Raw genomic sequence first — 20,399 nt, 5'->3', positions numbered from 1 at the left:
CTTGACAGTGACTAATGCTCCTGGCAGCTCAGTGTCTACATTTCAAACTTGAGATGGGAAGGGAGGAAAAAAAAAAAAAAAAGATTATTCTTGCTATAACTCCCTGAACAATTCAACAGATCTGAGTGCCAGCTGTCAGAAGGCAGGAAGCCAGAGAAGACTCCCCAGAGATGATGACTGGGAGGAGCCTAGCAGGGAGCGTACAGGACACTAAACATGAGACAGACAACAAAAGAAATACCAAGTTTTGTGGGAGGGGAGGGGAGAGAAGGAAGGATTTTCAAAAGAAGGTGAGACCACTCCTGGCTAAGGGGAAATAGGACAAGGTCTGGAAGGAGGAACAGACATCACAAACAGAGAGGAACTATGCAATTCGAAGTGAGGTCTGAGTGACTCAGGAGGCTGAGGCAGGAGGATTGCAAGTAAAACTAAAAGATCAAAGTAGCTCCAGCGGTAGAGTAGTAGAACTCCACTTGCCTGGGATGCACAAGGCCCTAGGTTCCATCCCCAACACCCCCCCCAAAATAAAGTGAAGTTCAAGACTGAATATGTCGCTCAGTGGCAGAAAAGTATAAGGCCCTGGTTTTGATTCCCTGAGAAAGAAAGAAAGCCAGCCAGCCAGCCATAGCCAAGCCCTATTTGGTTGTATAGTCCAAGCCCTGGCATGGCCCTTGCTGCAAAGAAGGAAGCACTCAATTAGAGATTGCTATTTTCTTTTTTAATGTTTTTTAGTGTTGATGGACCTTTATTTTATTCATTTATTTATATGTGGTGCTGAGAATTGAACCCAGTGCTTCACACATGTGAGGCAAGCACTCGATCACTGAGCCACAACCCCAGCCCTAAGATTGCTACTTTCTTGAATCTATGAGGTATGCAACAATACAGGTATTACTGTATTGCTCTTTGAAAATTTTATGTTTGAACAGCCTACTCCGCTAAGGATGCAGCACAGAAATTGCAAAGGACAAACAAGGAACGGGTAGGGAAGGCAAAGTGGTCCACTTCCAACAGCTTACGCCAGGTATTCACTAAGTGCAAAGAAGAAAAAGGACTATAGGGGTCGCTGAAGCTCATGTGAGGAGTCTGGCAAGAGACAAGGGAAGACAAAAGGCACACAGGTCCTGGCCAGCAGGTGGATCTGTGTGGGAATCAGCTGCAGATAGGCAGACCAACAAGAAATGGACAGCAGCTACCCAGCTGAAAGGGCAACTCTTCGAGTGACATTGAAAACAGGGGAGAGAGAAAAACGGTACCTAACATTTAAAAATGAATCCAACAAAGAGAATGATTGGAAGGGAAATGAAAAGGTTTCAGATATGCAAAAAGGAAGGATGACGATATCACTAGCCAAAATAAGAAAATAAGGAATAACCTGGGGATAAGGAAGACACATACAACTTTTGTATTGTTTTGCTTTCTTTGTACCAGAGATTGAACCCAGGGGCGCTTAACCACTGAACCACATCCACAGCCCTTTTTTTTTTTTTTTTTTGAGACAGGGTCTCCCTAAGTTGTTAAGCTAGCTTTGAACCTATGAACCTCCTGCCTCAGCCTTCCAAGTCACTGGGCCACCATGCCCAACCACATAGAGTTTTGGACGTGACTAAAAAGCTGAATTTCTCTCCTCTGAGAAAAAAATCCAGGTTGAACATTTGTTTGTTTTTTTCATTTGGCAGTGCCAAGGATGATACCCAAGGCCCCACATGTGCTAGGCAAATTCTCTACCACTGAGCTACACCCTCAGCCCAAACAACTTTGTAAAACCCTTCCAGAGAACTTTTGGTAGAATGTGTCTCTCTTCTGGACACACACAGCATTTTGCAACAATTATACAATAGATCCACCTTACCTGTTCGGGATAGTTTCAAAACCCCACCTCCAGTTTTCGCCTGAAACCATGGACAGTACCAAATCCTAAATATACTATTTTTTTTCTAAACATCCAAATCTATGATAAAGCTTAATTTATAAATTAAACACAGCATGAGATTAACAACAACAATGGAATAGAATAGTTACAACACTACACTATAATAAAAGTTATGTGAATGTGGTTTCACTTTCTTTCAAAATACCTGATTATACTTTAACGTCTTCACTTAAAGGAAGCACTCTACAGCTTCTCTTTGGCATACCCAAATTGCCAGCATCACTATTCTTGCATTTTGTGGTTGTGATTAAGTGAAGTAAGGATGAGCTGAACGTCAACTCTACAACTCCATGACAGTTCATCTAACAATTGAGATGGCTACGAAGTGACTAACAGGCAGGTGGTATATTCAATGTGGACATGGAGAAGGAAGAGATGACTCATATCCCAGGTGGGATGAAAAGGGACAGCACAAGAGGCTTACCAAGTTACTCAGAACAGTACACAATGTAAAACTCATGAATTGCTTAATTCTGGAACTTTCCATGTAATATTTTCAGAATGAGGTTGAATATGGGTAACTGAAATCATGGAAAAAAAAAAACTGTGGGTAAGAGGGGACTAACTGCACTACATTTTAAACTCACCCATCACCTTTGTTAAAACAAACTGATCTCTACATGAAGACAAACAGCACCACCCTCCCAGCCCCTCTGCCACCCTCTCCCTGGATTAAGTCACTACAATACAGCAATGAAAGTTCCAGGTTCTCACACCAGGTGGGCCTGCCCACAAGAGGCAACTATCTCACCTATAAACCACATGCACCCTCAGGCAAGTCAGTCTCTCTAAACCTCAGTACTTCAAACATAAAATAAGGCTAAAGGTTCTCTCTCAGGTTTCCTGTCCTTCTGGGTCTTTACCAGAAACCACAGCAATACTCACCTGGGACATAGTTGATTCCACAGTCAATGACAACTGCCCCAGGTTTGATCCACTCTCCTTTCACCATTTCAGGCTGACCAGTTGCGACCACCAGAATGTCACCTTTATTTACCTAAGGGAAGGGATTCAGTTTTCAGAAACTGAATAATGATACACACTAAAAAATCTAAAAGTGGGCGCTGGGGATATAGCTCAGTTGGTAGAGTACTTGCCTCGCATGCACAAGGCCCTGGGTTCAATCCCCAGCACCATGAAACAAACAAACAAACAAACAAATAAATAAAGTTGTGTCCATCTACAACTAAAAAACTTTTTTAAAAAAATCTAGAAGTAGAAAGGACACCTTTGAGCTTTATACTAATTTTTTTTTTTTTTTTTTTTTTAGTTTTCGGCGGACACAACATCTTTATTTGTATGTGGTGCTGAGGATCGAACCCAGGCCGCACACATGCCAGGCGAGTGCGCTACCACATGAGCCACATCCCCAGCCCCTATACTAATTTTTTATTATCATCAGCTATTTCAGGATATAAGAGTAAGGCTTCCAATGGAAGCCACATGCCTGTTTCTGATGGCCTTTCACATGCTATGCATTTCTACATATGCCTAGAGCTCCCCTTGCATTGAACAAAATGGGGGAAAGCAATGAGAACCTTTAGGGTGAAGGGGAGCCACAGACTCAGGACAACAACCCTGCATAATATAATGCCTGAAAACTGCATTCTCTCCTACAGAACCTTCCACAGAGCACTGCTTTAGAAAGATTAAAAGAGAAGATGTTAGGCCTCTCTCCTGCTCTCTCCCCATATCTTGCTAAGTTGCCCAAGCTGCCCTTGAACTTGCAATGCTCCTGCCTCAGCCTCTCAAGTAGCTGAGATTACAGGCATGTGCCAGCCACCAGGCCTGGCCATGCAAACATTTTTGGACTCAGGAATCTGATGCGAGGATCAAGAATCAGCTGCCATGGCTGGGTGGGCTGGCACACAGCCTGTAATCCTAGAGGCTCAGGAGGCTGAGGCAGGAGGATCATGAGTTCAAAGCCAGCCTTAGCAAAAGTGAGGTGCTAGTAACTCAGTAAGACCCTGTCTCTAAATAAAATACAAAATAGGGCTGCAGATATAGCTCAGTGGTCAAGAGCCCCTGAGTTCAATCCCTGCTACCTCCCCCCAAAAAGAAGCTGCTGCCATGGGTGTCCGCTGCCCACGACTTTCTCTGGAACACTTCTTCTTCTGCAGTACACACGGGATCTGGATACCAGAGGCCAATCCCAGTGCCTACACTGCTAACCTCTGTTTGCCAGGAGGCAAATTACTGTCAAAATATACAGTCAGAACAAAATCTTAATGTATAAACTTGGGCAAGTTTGTAATTTGAATTTGTTCCTTATCTTGTAAAATGAGAAAAGAAACATATTAACAACATTATGAGGTTAAACAAGACAGTGAGGGTGAAGTACCCACATGCATGTACACACACACTGAACACCTCCTACTCTATCCCAGACCTCCTACCTCCTTGTCCAGATTGGCAGTCTTGGAGTGACAGGTGGTCACTGTGGCATTGTTCCACAGAAGCAAGTCATGCATTGGGGCACCAACTATTTTACTACGCCCGACCACCACCGCATGCCTTCCAGCAATCTGCACCCCTGAAAGAAAAGCCAGTGTGCGTCAGAGTTGGAACAAAGCAGCTGCCCTTCTTCGCCTGCCACCTGAGTGGAAAAACAGAACAAGTGCACGAAAGCAGGTTCTTAGCATCGAACAGAAACCTTCCTAAAAACACTCCTTCTCTGGCAATGAGATTCTTAGCTCTAGGGTTTCACATCCAGATTAGGAACTTGTATACTGTCCTTGTTGTGGTTTTGGAGAGCATCTTAGGCCAAGATCCATTTACTGAGTCATAGGGGAGTGGGAAGAAATCCTACACTCAAAAAGAAAGCCTGAGATACAGCTAAACAACCATATGGAAGAAGTTATCAGATTAAATTACTTGGGAAAAATGGTTATAACTACTTGGGTGTATGGAATGGGGTAAAGAGAAGTGAAGGAAATTAGATTAGTTTTGGTGATTCTTTCCAGCTTCAAGTTTATTCATGCAGTTCCTTGTCAAAGTTTCTCATTTGACTTATAACCTGAACCACAGAGTCATTTGCAGGGAAGCGATAAAGGGGAAATTTTAACTATAGTAGAAAGCTTTCTTTTTGCTTACTAAGCGTCCATTCTTCTGGAAATATACTAACATCCTTTTCAGAACTGACTCCTACTGTGCTCAACAGAGATGACTAGGGTGAGTACCCAGTAGTAGATGAGTGGCCCTATTTCATCCCCTGGCAAAATCCCATTACTATTATGCCCAAGGATGGACAAGGAACCAGAGAATGAGCTGCCCGCATACACTAAAGCAAAGAGAATGTTTTGAGGACTCTGTCTAAGCCATAGGATCCAGTCAAGGTTGAAGACTGTGGATCATTGCTTGAGGCAGTTTTGAGTTTAAATTATGCTTCATTTATAAAATCAATTTTATCAGAAAAAGATCAGATCTTATATAGTATTAACATCATGAATATTCAAAAATAGACTTCTAAGTCTAATATGTTTAAAAGGTTTATCTTGGTCAGGGTTGGGGATATAGCTCCGTGGTAGAACACTTGCCTAGCATATATGAAGCCCTGGATTCAATCCCCAAAAGAGCTGGCTAGCTAAATACATGCAGACATACACACATATAAAAGATACCTCACTATGCTTTTTAGGATTCAGCAAAAGACTTGAAGCTGACTTAGGGCAAATGGTAGCTTCATTATCACTAAGAGGAAGTAGAAAGCTTATAGCTGCTATATAGTTCATGAAATTTGCTTTTATCACATTGTAATAAGCATTTGCTCAGTATGCTGAAAAATATAAATTTAGTTGTAGGACTGAACTGTAATAGCTGTCCCAAGGCTTATGGCTTGATCTTTTCTTGTCAACCAAACAGAATTTTCATTTATGCTGGCCAAACTTTCCATATGAAACTTCTGGCCTACTTTTTTTTTAAATAGGACCCATTTCCTTGCAAAAAATAACCTCTGCTAAAAGTATTCATAATGAAATTAAAAATACCAAGGTACTAACTACGTAATAAGGAAATATGGCCAACTGTTCAAGATATCCATTTCCAGCCATCTGTCTAGTCTTGAAACCACTATCTGTGCCAGTTTCAGGGATGGGGACTTTTCACTTTGTACCCTTTCATACTCTCTGAATTCTTATCACCATACAGGATATTTTTTTCACAAAAATAAATTGCTTTCAACTCAAATAACTCTGAGTTCAAATCATGGTTCTGTTGTCTCTTAGGCAAAATACTCCATCTCCCTGAGCCTATTTTCTTAGCTATTGAGTGATAATAGCACCTACTTCACAGAGTTTTCAGGAAATTGTGACTTTAGGTAAAACCCCCTAGTAAACAGGCCTGCTGCCAATCAAATCCATCACTTATGCCCACAGTGTGTGCCCTCCTCTGCACTCCACATGTCAACACAGGCACTCAGAGACATTGCCATCTTGTTATTTGTTTTGTTTTTACCTGTCTCTTTGATGAGTTCCAAGCATCCTTTAGGTGTACAAGGGATGAAACAGTCTTTGAGATCACCTCTAGCAAGTTTTCCAGCACTGATGCTAGTCAATCTAAACAACAAAGTGATAAAAATGAGGGGGAAACAAAAATCATTAGGTGTCTATTCTTCAGAAACAAATATGCCATTTTCCCCAAACAGAGATGTATTATAAATGGAACCATCCAATGCAGTGTAGGAAGCCAAGCCACACTCACCCATCTACATCCTTTTCAGGTGCAATTGCATTGATAACTGCTTCAGTATTAATGGGATTCTCTGAATCTAAGGGTAGCTGTACTATGAAGCCATGTACAGTAGAGTCTTCATTCAAGGACGTGATGCTCTTTAACACCTAAAAGTAAGATCACACATACATAGTACATGTACATAGAAGTCAAAAGCTGGGAGAAACATGTTTCAAGGGAAAAATCAAGTGGCCCAATTTTCCCAAAGAATTTAATTATAGTCTTCTCAGAATGTAACTCACCCTGGAATGCTGAGAGAAATTCTACTTTAACATAAAATGTACCTGCTATAGTTTAGGCCTGAAATGTCCCCAAATGCCCATGTGTTGAAGGCTTTGTTCACAGTCTGTGGCATTAAAGGAAAGAGGTGGGACATATGGAACAAACTGGGTCAGTGGAGACATGCCCTTAATGAGGATATGAGAATGCTGGCCTCTTCCTCTCTCTCTTTGCAGCCCCCAAAGGTTTAGCAGGCCTTCTCTCTACAGCCCCTGCCATGATGTACTGTGCCACTGCAGGCCCAAAGCAATGGAGCCAAGTGACCATGGACTGAAATCTGAGAACTGTGAGCCAAAAATAAATCTTTCCTCCTTATAGATTGATTAGCTCATTTTACTACAGCAGCAGAAAAGCTGACTAACACAATTCCCCAGGTGTTTGCTAAGAAATATTAACAAAAAAGTTGGGTATCCTCCCAGTGACTCGGGAGGATAACACAGAAGGATATCAAGTTTGAAGCCAGCCTGGGCTTTTCACAAAATAAAATACAAAGGGCTAGGGACACAGCTCAGTGGCAAAGCATCCCTGGGTTCAATTCCCAGCACACACATACACAAAAAAAAAAGTAAGAGCTTTAACAACTCAACTACTGCAACAGCAAGGCCTATGTTATAACCATCAAAATCCAGATACAGAGAAGCCCTTTCTGCTTCTGCTGCTCCCATGGTGCATATTAAAAAACTTGTGGCAAAGTGGGGCAAAAAAGGAAGTAGATTTTGAGGTTTACCCTTAATTAAGCCCATCCTAGAGAAGATGGAATCACAGAAGCTGCCAGTTTCAAGCAGTCTCTCCAAGAGAAAATAAAAAATGGAAAAGCTGGGAATCTCAGTGGATGGGTTGCAACCCTCGAAAGGAGAAAAGGCAAGACCACCATAATAAGGTAACCTGTTCTGAAAGGTAGTTGAAGTATTTTACCAAAAAACATTTGAAGAAGAATATTGGCAACTGGTTGCACGCAGTTGTTAACAAAGCAGTTATAATTTGCATTATTCCCATACTAACTAAATGAAGAAGAGGAGGAAGATGAGGATTAAAATTTATTCATCTAGCATATGAGTTCTGGTACACATTTATAATCCCGGTGACTTGGGAGGCTGAAGCAGGAAGATCGCAACTTCAAGGCTAGCTTTAGCAATTTTAGTGAGGTTCTAAGCAGCTTAGTGAGACCTGTCTCAAAATTATCAAAAGTAATAATAATAATAATAAAGATTTGGGAACAACAACAAAGATATAGAGCAGCAATGCACAATAATCCTGTCAGTGATGACAGGAATGTTCTGTAATTTGTATCTTATAACACAATGACATCTACTGAATACTTGAAATGTAGCTAGTGCAACTGAAGAATTGAATTTTTCATATTATTTCTTTTTAATTCAACTTAAAACAGCTTCCTAGGGTTAGAGGATACAATGTTGGACAGTGCAGGCACAGAACATTTCCCCAGAAAGTTCTTTTTCCTTCCTACCCTTTATAGTTATCCCCCTACAAGTAGGCAACTACAGTTCTGATTCCATTTATTTATTTTTTATATTTTTGCAGTGCTGAGGATTAAATGTAGGGCCTTACATATTTTAGACAAGTGCTCTAACACTGAGCCACATCCCTAGACCACAGTTTTTTTCTTTTCCCTTTTCTCTCTTGAGACAGTGTTTCACTATGCTGCCCAAGCTGGTCTCAAACTTGTAGGTGCAAGCCTTAGCCTTAGCCTCTGGAGTGATTTCGACTACAGGCATGCGCCACCACCCAGCCCACAGTTCTGACTTTAATCACCACTAATTTTTTTGCCCATTCTCGAACATCAATAAATAGAATATGGGACTGGGGATGTAGCTCAGGGGTAGGACACTTGCCTAGCATGCGCAGGACCACTGTTTCAATCCCAGCTCTGCCAAAAGAAATAAACAAACAAACAAATAATACATTTTTGGTTTTTAAACGGAAGGTAATTACAGGTCAAGGATCAGTTTTAATGAACATGACAGGTGATCTAGAGCAAATGGGACTGCAATCAGCTTTGAGTACCAAATATTCATACCATAGGATGCACTATTTCCTCTGTGGGTATTTCTAAGGATTTTCTGGAGGTGAAGTCTATAAAGAGAGATCTACCTGGGGATCTTATGTATCTCAGTCCGTAAAATGCTACTAACAAAAGCCAGAGAAGACAGCACTCTAGCTGCCTCTTCACAATCAGTCCCTAAGGCTCACCTCAGATTCTGTAGCCGTTCTTGGTAATTTAATGTGAATGGCTTTGATCCCAATCTGTAAAAATGAACATTGAAAACAGGTAAATGCCAAGAGAAATTAAGATATGGGCCCGCTTCTTTTAAGGATATGACTAAAATAAACCAGGTTGTTAGTCATGATTTCACCCCCATGTTCTGAAGACTTAGTCCCTCATTCCAACCGCTCATTATTTACTTGTTCACTGTCACCACACATCATATCCATTATTCCTGCTCTTTGGGAAGTAAGAAAATCATGGATGAGAAAGCATTCAAGAGCAAACCAGAGGCTGCCACACTGTCACCCATTTCTGACTTGCAAAAGAAATACTCTAATGTTTGCTGGTGGCAGTAAAAGTCCTATGGGAAGGGCAAAGGGTAACTGGCAGGACCTGGAATGAAGGTGGGGGAGGGTGACAGCACCATTTCTCTAGGCTTTACCTCCTCAGCAGCCTTCAGCTTCACGTTTATATAAAGATTGGAATCATCTCTGTCACCAACCTAGAATAATAAATACATGCAAATCAGACAATTAGGGAAAGGCAAAGTGTACAGAAAAGCTTCTACAATTTTAGTTATGATAAAAGGAACGTTCGAGCATGTCTCTCTTGTTGGAGAGAACTTTTATAGGAGAAAAAGGAGGCTGTCAGGACAGGATGGGGACATGAATGCTGGTGGCATTGTTACGTTTGCCCCCATTCCCCAAACAAGGTTCACCCAACTCTCACCAAAAAGGCCAAACTAAGAGAAAATGTCAAGCTGGGAGAGGTGGCTGGTGCCTATAGTCTCAGCTACCCAGGAGGAGGGAGAAGCGCTTGAGCCTAGTTCAAAGTAGCCTAGGTAACATGGGGGGAGACCTTATTCCAAAAGAAAAAGTAGGGGCTACTTGCATCTGCATTAGAAATGAAGCACTAAGCAAGGGGGCTACAGGGCTACCAGAAACATGGAATTTCTGCTGACATACCAGAATAAGGCATGGAGGGCTATGAAATTATTGTCAGGCAAAAAAGACACCCGAAAGGCAGAGTACCCTGCCTTCCCCCACACGCAGGCCAGTGGAAAGCTCTGGTGCCCAGCCACACAAACAGCAACCAGGAAGAGGACCTCATTCACAGAACAGACAGCCAAGACAGGCAGAGGGCAGTCTGCCACCCTCACAGCAGAAGAAAGTCGGTGCAGGAGCCAACCCCTTCGGGTCACTCTGCTGTGGCTCCCTGTGTTCCCTCCATTTTCTTAATTATGAACATATTGAAAGTTTTCCATTATAAGCATTTATCTGTAAAATTTAATTTTCCACACTCTAGTAGTCAACCTTTCTCCCTTTTGAGGTTAAAAAAACACTACAAGTATGGTTTCTCCCCAAACTGCAGAGGGAAAAGCAGTAGGTGCCTTGATTCCAAAGATGACTAGAGCCCTGCTCCTCTGAACAGGACCACAGAACCTGTGCAACTGTACTGCCAGACCCTGCCACACAGATGCTGCCCTTGCACATTAGGACATGGCCTGAATCCTGGCTTCAGACATTCCTTCCATACGTAGTTCTAAGTTTTCTATAAAGTTAATTTGAGTTTTGAGAGAATCAGAAGAGTCCTGTTAGGGGAAATTGGTTTGGGGGGATTTGTCTGTTTTTTTGCAGGGCTGGGGACTGAACCCAGAGCCTTGCATATTATAAGCAAGTGCTCTACCATCAAGCTACATTCAGTGTACCTACCAGTCCTTTTTAAACCACTTCTCTACTTCAGAGTTTCTTTTCATTTATCTCTCAAGCAGCTGAAATACTACCATAAGTCATGATTCCAGGAAAGGTATGCAGGCATTTTTCTGAGTCTATATATTCCTGAAAATATTTTTTGCTGTCCTTTGTATGTGAAGAACCTTGGCTAAATTTGGAATCACAGTGTATTCCAGAAGAAACTAGTTCTGGTATATGAGGACTGACCCCAAAGTACTGTAAAACTAAAGAATAAGAGGCAGACAGATCCAGTATTGCAGAATGTAATTTATTTGGGGACTTAGTGACAGAAGTGTGTCTTGGATGGCAACACGACCAATTAGATCCCACAGTTTGGGTCAGGAAGAGAGGCATATCTAGGTTAGGACAATGACTTTATCCCATCCGGAATGTACCTGGTTTATCTTATGCTAACATCAAAAGAGTCCGATGAGCCCCTGGGGCAAGGGGCCAGCTGGAAAGCTCCACATAACACTCTAATGATTTTGTCTATTTGTAGCTTGCTGGAAAACTATATAGGAACAACTGGCTAGGGTTATTTTGGGGCAATCATGAGACTACAATTCAAGAATGGCTACAGTCATGTCAAGTTGAATCCATATAGTGTGTTCCTTCAGAGATGTTGTCTTTGGCATCTACAGAAGACAAATCTATTTTCTTTTTTGTTTAGTCCAGGGATTGAACCAGGGGCACTCAACCACTAAGCCACATCCCAGCCCTTTTTTATATTTTATTTAGAGACAGGGTCTCACTTGAGTTGCTTAGGGCCTCCCTAAGTTGCTGCACCTGGCTTTGAACTTGTGATCCTCCTGCCTCAGCCTCCTGAGCTGCTGGGATTACAGGTATGCAACACTGTGCCCATCCAGAAGACAAGTCTACAGTCTTTATATATTAACTATTTTATATATTAACTATTTTCTGCCTTAATATTTATGAAGGAATTTTTCTAAAACTCCAAAACTGCCACTAGTTGCAAAGAAGCCTTAGTCATGAGTTAAAATGCCCACATTTTAACATAATCCAAATGTAAAGGAAGAGATATCTAAGGTATCAATTCAAAGGTTACTCTCAGTATATGCATTTTATTTCATTCTTCTGTTGCTCGGGATTGAACCCAGGGCCTCACACATATGCTAGGCAAGCACTCTACCACTGAACTATACCTCCAGTTTTAGGCATTTTATATGGAAAAGTAGTTACACAATCACTGATGGACTAGGTGCAAGAATATTTAGTTAAAGAACATTAGATTCTTGACTGGCAGTCAAGTGAGTGGGTGGAAGACTGCTGTCTCAGAACAAAATCTTAATCCCATTAGTTTATCAAGAACAGTGCTTCAGCATTTTATCAGGAATGCTAATCTCTTCCTTCAAAGTAGCTATGCATTATATCATCCCCCCACAAAAAAAAAAAGGCCCTATTCCAGAACAGGATTTCTTTCTTTCTTTCTTTTTTTTTTTTTTTTTTTTTACAGAAGGAGTTTGCAAAGGACCAGATAGGGTATATTTCAGGCTTTATGGGGCACATACCCTGTCATAGCTGCTGCTACTTCTTTTTTAACTGGTTACAATCTGGGCAATGTTTAGACAAGGGCCACAGTTTACCAATCCCTATTTTTATACCAGAAAATATCTTGGGTATTGGTCTACTCATTAATTTAAAAAAAAATTTTAGTTATACATGAATACAATATCTCTGTTTTGTTTATTTATTTTTATGTGATGTTGAGGATCAAACTCAGTGCCTCACACGTGCAAGGCAAGTGCTCTGTCATTGAGCCACAACCCTAGCCCCTACTCATTAATTTTTATTTCTGTCTTAGGAACTTTTTAAAGATACTCAGGTCAGTCAAATGTATTACTTTTTCTTTTTCTTGCTTTTTTTTTTTTTTTTTTGGTCCACATATTTTGTGGAAACTGAGTGAATTACTACATATAAAGCACTCAAAATAAATTCTGATAGGAAGCAAGTACTAGATATTATGTTATTAATAATTAAGATTGCCAGGTATGGTGGCACATGCCTATAATCCCAACAGCTCGGGAGGCTGAGACAGGAGGATCGCAAGTTCAAAGCCAGCCTCAGAAAAAGTGAGATACTAAGCAACTCAGTAAGATCACCATCTCTAAATAAACACAAAACAGGGCTGGGGATGTGGCTTAGTGGTCGAGTGCCCCTGAGTTCAATCCCTAGTACCAAAAAGAAACAAACAATATATTTTATGTACTAAAGAATAGAAAGAACTACAACCTTATTTGTATTTCATAAAAATTCAAGTTTGTTTTATTTTTTTTGGGGGGGGAGGTGCTAGGAATTGAACCACTGAGCTACATCCTCAGCCTTTCTTATTTTTTATTTTATATAGGATCTCACTAAATCGTAGAGGCTGGCCTTGAACTTGGGTTCCTTCCTAAGTCACTGGGATTACAGGCAGATCATTAAACTGTAGTAGACACTGGATGATATGTAATTAGTACTGTCATCTCTAGATGTAGTTGGACAGTTGTGATCAGATATGCATTTTAACAAGCACTGCTGCTGTAGCCAAGAGGACAGAGAGGAGTTTACATCAGAAGCTTAGAAGCAGTGAGTGCTGACTGTAATGGCTCATGGGCAGGAGCAGCAAGAATCAAGAGGAGGGTGCAGACTCCCAGAGTTTAAGAGTCAGAATCACAGGGAGTGGGGCAGAGAGACGCTCTAAGAGAGGACCTCAGGCATCTGGCATGGTCATACAGGAAGATGGTGGTGCTAGCAACGCTAGAATTGTGAAAATGAGAGATGTGATTGGAACAGATTACGTAAGCCTTGAAAGTGTCGACTCAGTGCTAAAGTACAAGACTGAAATATCCTACCACTGTTTTATCAGCAAGGCCATGGAGACAAGCTGTAGAACAATATTTATATAATAAAAACTCTTGTAATCAATGCATTTAAAGTCAATTCTGGAAGTAGATTTTTAAAAAGGGGGAAAAATTGCTAAGAAAAGGCTTTGTCAAAGTACAAAATTTCAATAGATCTTAATTGGTTATTTGCAATTCTGGAATTGGGCAATAAAATAACATCAGTGTTCCAATGAGCTGAGCAGAGGAGGCTGGTTTTATAAACAGAAACGAGCTCAAAAGGAGCAGAAACAAAAAAAAAAAAAAAAAAAAAAAAAAAAAAAAAAGGCCTAGCGATGTATCTCAGTGGTAGAGCACTTGCCTAGCATGCACTGGGTTCTGAGTTTGATCTCCAGCACCACTAAACAAACAAATAAAATGTGTGTGTGTGTGTGTGTGTGTGTGTGTATGATTTCAAAATGACTTTCCTTGTAGACTAGGACAGGGAGTTAGAATGACAGAAATGTAGCTGATTGGTTAATTAACATCAGGTTACCTGTTTTGGCAAAAGGATTAAGGCAGAGGGAACTGCAATATTAATCGAAACTGGCCTCTCTGGGAAAGGTCATTACTATCTCTCTAGTCCTAAATTCTCAGAAGATCAGATAAACATCTTAGTTTCAGCTTGGTAGCAGGGAACATCAGCATTAGTGATTCCATTTTGATGTTTAGATTTAACTGATGGGGCCTAGTGCAGGATCTTAGCCCAGATAAAGACCTACTATAATTTTTATTTAACAGTTTACAGAAACAGATTTGGCTTTTGTTTGGGTGGTTGTTTTTCCAGTGCTGGAGGCAGAACCCAGGATCTTACACGTGCCAGGCAAGCACTCTACCACTGAGCTATACCCTCAGTCCAGAAACAGATTTCTCACCTATGACATTTACTTTCTTTTTACAACAAACAATAATAAGCCAAGAAATAACCAGTCCCCAAATGTACCAAGTATACACCCACAACCTATTACTTTCTTAGTAATTTGCAAAAAGAAAAAAAAAAGAAAAACTCACCATAGCAGAGAACACACCACATACTGAGTGACAGGCCCTCTGTGCCTTTTCCCTCACCTAAGGCCTGTGAGATACACTGTAATGGGAGGGGAATTTGAGTAGCATTCACGCTGAAATTCTTAACAAACAAGGAAGGGAAACTTAGCAAGGGGTTAGATGATGTATGTGGAGACATACAAATAGAGAGAACATGAGGCAGGAAGCTGGTGTTTTGAGGGAGTTTCAAAGGAAAACTGTGAGATCCTGTCATCCAAATCAAATCTTCCGACAGTCAATTATACCTTTGCCCATACAAATATTTATCAAATGCCTCCTTTCTGCATGCAATCAAACTCAGGGAAGAAACTCCAGTTAGAGACCTAAATTTGGAAGTATTCCCTCATGAAACTATGGGATTGGGTAAGGTCACTTAGGGAAAAATTAAGATGGAGAAGAGATATGAGAGCTGAACCCTAAGTCATTCATATGGTTTAGGTATCAGGAGAAGACAAACAACAGCAAAGGAGGCTAGAGAAGGAAGGGAAACAAGGGATGTTCTCTCCAGGAACGATGAGTGTGGATCTCAGAAGGGATCCAGAGTTCACAGTTACTGAACCACCTAGGGCAATAGTTCTCAAAGTGTATCCTGCGCACTCTTGAGGGATCCCAATACCTTTTCAAAGATCTGTGACTTTTGGGGGAACATCTATATTCCCCATAATGCCTGAACTAATTTACATTCTCTCTGTCAGGATTGAGAGTTCCCTTTTCTCTACATCCTCACCAGCACTTGTTTTGTTTTTGATAATAAACAATGATCTAGCTACCCCACTTCTGGGTATATATCCAAAGGAAATGAAATCATCATACCAAAAAGATACCTGTTTATTAGCACACTATTCATACCAGCTAAGATGGGGAATCAAGCTGGGCACAGTGCTACACACCTGAAATACCAGTAACTCAGGAGGCTGAGGTGGGAGGACTCCAAGTCTGAGACCAGCCTCAGCAATGTATCAAGAACCTGTCTCAAAATCTAAAAAAAATAAATAAAAAGGACTGGGGATGTAGCTCAGGGGTAAAGCTCCATTGGATTCAGCCAGTACCAAAAAATAAATAAATAAATAAATTAAATAATTAAAAGAGCTGGAGTTGTAGTTCAGTGTTAGAGTATCTTTAGGATCAATCTCCAACACAGTTTAAAAAAAGATATGGAATTGGTTTAGGTGTCTATCAACAGATGAGTAGATAAAGAAAATGTGATAAATATATATGCACAATGGATTTTGTTCAAAAATAAAGAAGAATGAAATCTGTCATTAAATAGTAAAATGGATAGAACTGAAGGACATTATATTAAGTGAAACAAGCCAGACACAGAAAGACAAGTACTGCAAGTTCTCTCCCAAATGTGGAAGCTAAACAAAGTTGATCTGAGTTCTAGAAGTTTGGAAGGGTGTGGGAGTGGATGGATAAAGGGAGATTGAATTTGATTAGTGGATGCTGTATGAATGTGCTAAAATATTACACTAAATCCCATTAATAGGTACAATTAATACAGGATGATTAAAACTAAAATAAAATAACTTAAAGGAGAAAAATTACCATTAAATGAAGATAAATCTAAGGGCCAAATTATTTTCATAATAGAATTTGTATCTAAATAATATTCCATCTAAGTAAAAAATGGAGAGAGAGGGCTGGGGATGTGGCTCAAGCGGTAGCGCGCTCGCCTGGCATGCGTGCGGCCCAGGTTTGATCCTCAGCACCACATACAAACAAGAATGTTGTGTCCGCCAAGAACTAAAAATAAATAAACATTTAAAAAAAAAATGGAGAGAGATTCTCCAAAGATAATAAATTTATTCCAGAATGAGTATTGCAATAGAAATATACCTGCCACAGCAAACTATGTGCATATTCAGAGAAGTAAAGGCAAACAAGGGTTTTTAAAGGCAAACTGAGTGTTCCATTAGTTGTTTTGAAACAATCACCCTTGGCCACAAGGATCAATAACAAAGGTGGCATCTAATGTTGGGTAGGCAGTTGCTGGGTAGATAAACTTGCAGAAGTATTTTCTGGGTGAGGCTATAGTACTTTGGCTTTGTGCAAGTCTGTGCTTTGGGCAGTCTTTGGTGATATTTTTTTTTTTTTTGAGACAGGGTCTTGCTAAGTTGCTGAGGCTGGCCTTGAACTTATGATACCCCTGCCTCAACCCCCTGAGTTGCAAGGATTAAGGTATGTGCCACCACTCCCAGTTGGTGACAGTTCTTATCAGGCAATTAAGCATGAGAACTCTCCCTTCATGGCCTTTCCTGGCTTCATTTGTCAAGGTTTGGCACAGTGACTCCATTTATATTCTGACAACTTCACATACTACTATGTTGTTTGCTGTTTCATTGTGTTAACTTTTATACTGATAGCACAAAAATAATGCTGGATAAGACTGTTGGTGATAGCACAAATTGAGACAAGGGTACCAAACCATACTCTAGTTGCTAAGGTATCTTTCACTGACACATAAATCTTAGTAAAAACAGATAACAGCTTCACTTATGAATGCTCTTGAAGTAATACAAATTACTGATTTTATTAAACCTCAACCTTGAATACATGCCTTTTTATTATTCTGTGTAAAGAATCAAGAAGCATTCATAAAGCACTTCTGCTGCCCAGGGAAGTACAGTGGCTGTCAGTAGGAAAAGCACTTGGGCTTTTGTGCCTTGGCAGCTGAACAAGGTGCATTTTGCTATAGAACACCACTGTTTTTTTTTTTTTTTAATTAAAAAAATTTTTTTTTCTTTTAGTTGTTGATGGACCTTTAATTAATTATTTAATTTAATTTATTTACTTATATGTGGTGCTGAGAATTGAACCCAGTGCCTCACACATGCTAGGCAAGCTCTCTACCACTGAGCCCAAGCCCCAGTCCCTGGAACACCATGTTTACTTATAATGAAAGGGTAAAGTTTCTAAGCTGGAAAGCTTGAATTAAAATGTAAAAGATTAGGTATTATTAAGTTCCTCTGTTACACCCAGATTCCTGAGATAGTTAAGACAACGCCCTACTGGCCATTCAGCCTAGGGCCCTGTGCAGTTTGTCACAGGGCACGAACCAATCAGTTTGAATGTGTACCCAGTTTAGAAGTGACCAATCACCCCTGCCCAGCCTGTTCCCGCCAATGAATGGACTAATCATGTATCAGAGTTGTTGTTCAATTTTCCCGCGCCTCATGATGATTTGTTCTGATGTATACAAAGCCCCCCACCCTCTCCAAAAAGTGTACTTAAGCTCTGCTTGACCTCTGCTCTGGGCTGCTCTCCCTTCTTGAGTGAGCACGGAGCCCCAGCGCGCTGGAATGGATCCCCAATAAATCCCCCTTGCCATTGCATGGAGCTAGTCTCGTGTGGTCTCTCCTTCTCCGACGTTTCGCCGGACCCTTACATTAAGAATAGTTGGAAAAACATGATTGTCAAATATTTTATCAAAACTGAATAAAGCAAGTAAGAATTTCAAGGAGAACAACAAATTGCACTTGTTGCCAATGATAACACTTCTAGGCTAGGGGTTCAGCTTGGTGGTAGAGATGTGCTGAGCAGGCACAAGGTCCTGGGTTCAACTTCCAGCACCAAAAAAAAAAAAAAAAAAAAAAATCAAGCAAAGATTAGAACTTAATCAACCTTTGTGAATTTGACAGCTTTTTAATACTTAAAGACTTTTCTGATGAGCTTGTTGGTGATACCATTTTTTAAAAAAAATATTGAATAATGAAGAATGTTAGCATTTAGAAAATCTGCCTAATTCAGGGAACCATTGTTTTCCAAATGAGGAATGAAGGATGTTACAAAACTAGTCATGGGTCAATATTCATTCCTGTTTGTAACATTTTCATTCTTTGTTACTTTGAAGTAACAAAGCATGAAAATAGGAAAAGAAGTTACAAAACATGAACTGTTCACTTAGAGACTTTCAAATTCCACATTGTGACTAACCTTTGAAAACTTCACTCAGTGAATCCTGGTACAGTTGAAAGGGTAAAGCTTCTAAGATGGAAAGCTTGAATTAAAATGTAAAAGATTAGGTACTATTAAATTCCTCTGTTACACCCAGATTCCTGAGATAGTAAAGACAATGCCCTACTGGCCATTCAGCCTAGGGCCCTGTGCAGTTTGTCACAGGGCCCGAACCAATCAGTTTGAATGTGTATCCCGCTTAGGAGTGACCAATCACCCCCGCCTGATCTGTTCCCGCCAATGAATGTGCCAATCTCGTCTCAGTGTTGTTGTTCAATTTTCCCGTGCCTCATGATGATTTGTTCTGATGTATGCAAAGCCCACCGCCCTCTCCAGAAAGTGTACTTAAGCTCTGCTTGACCTCTGCTCTGGGCTCTGGGCTGCTCTCCCTTCTTGAGTGAGCACGGAGCCCCAGCGCGCTGGAACGGATCCCCAATAAATCCCCCTTGCCATTGCATGAAGCTAGTCTTGTGTGGTCTCTTTCTCCGACGCTTCGCCGGACCCTTACACAGTACCAAAGAAAAATATCTACAATTATCTGGACAACTATATTAAAAAAAAAAAATTCTTCCCTTCAACAGCTACACATCTGAATGAGGCCAGATTCTCTTCCTACATTTCAACCAGACCAGCACTCAGCAAGAGACTGGATGCAGCCGCAGTTGGGAATCCCCCCTCTTCAACTCTACCACATCTTTACATCAGACAGTAGAGCTCTACGAAGCATGTAAAATAATGCCCCTCTTCTCATTAAATTCTATTATCAAAAAGGTTTTTTTTTTTCCATTTATTTTACAGAATAAAAAGCTTCCTATTGGAATTTTAACATGAACGAATATTTTTAAAATGTAGTTTTCATTTCCAATACAGTAAATACGAATAGGTAAGACCATATAAATAAAAGCTCCTTGGGGTCTTAAATTTTGAAGAGCATAAAGGGTTCTATGAAGATCAAAGGTTAAGAGACACTGGTCTGGGGAAAAGGCATCCAGAGAGAGGGGCAGGGGACAGTTTAAACCAGCACATGGAATTTGAGAAAAAAAAGGAGTTGTCTGCTAAGAGAAACTGTAAAGGCATGGGGTTTCACAAAAGCCAATAAAGAAAAAAAATGGAGGAAGAAGTCTGAAGTGCTTTTGCCTGAATTGCTACCATGTGTCTTCAGGGAGGTCATTAGAAGAAATATACTATGATAATACCTGTAAAATTGCCAGGCCTGGGGTGAAGTCAGGTACTTGCTCCTTCATCTGAATGACTTGGTTCTTCAATCTCTCCCTTATTTGCCTAGAGAAAAAAGAAAGGTTGAAGATAACACTTCATGTTTCAGGCATAAATAAGTGACATGGATTATTAGATTATTTCTCTTAAATTAAAAATACTTTCACTAAATGAATCTAGGACATAATGTACGATGATCATCTCATCAATTTTCTAAATTTTAAGTTGATATGGATCCTTTCTAACATCCATTGATGATGACTAGGCTGGGGGTGTGAGGACAGTCAATTTAAAATGTATTAAGTTGGGCCAGCCATAATGATACATGTCTGCAATCCCAGATACTCAGGCCTCTGAGATAGGAAAATCATGAGTTCCAGGTCAGTGTGGGTATCTGTCTC

General features: G+C 40.5%; 1 protein-coding gene across 1 annotated transcript in view; it reads right to left on the bottom strand.

Annotated features, from left to right (window-relative positions):
- Window positions 1-20,399, bottom strand: part of MTHFD1 (methylenetetrahydrofolate dehydrogenase, cyclohydrolase and formyltetrahydrofolate synthetase 1) — a 69,855-nt gene that overhangs the window by 33,315 nt on the left and 16,141 nt on the right. Inside the window, exons 2-8 of the mRNA XM_081289991.1 lie at window positions 19,980-20,064; window positions 9,610-9,669; window positions 9,152-9,205; window positions 6,632-6,768; window positions 6,386-6,486; window positions 4,330-4,466; window positions 2,819-2,930 (exon numbers count right to left, since the gene is read on the bottom strand). Of these exons, the coding sequence (XP_081146117.1) occupies window positions 2,819-2,930; window positions 4,330-4,466; window positions 6,386-6,486; window positions 6,632-6,768; window positions 9,152-9,205; window positions 9,610-9,669; window positions 19,980-20,064 (686 nt within the window). The remainder of the gene's footprint in view (window positions 1-2,818; window positions 2,931-4,329; window positions 4,467-6,385; window positions 6,487-6,631; window positions 6,769-9,151; window positions 9,206-9,609; window positions 9,670-19,979; window positions 20,065-20,399) is intronic.

Source organism: Spermophilus citellus, assembly GCF_964194105.1.
Source record: "Spermophilus citellus genome assembly, chromosome: 4".
Lineage (NCBI taxonomy): Eukaryota > Metazoa > Chordata > Mammalia > Rodentia > Sciuridae > Spermophilus > Spermophilus citellus.
Note: the sequence above shows the minus strand (reverse complement) of the source record. Positions and strands in the feature narration are given on the sequence as shown.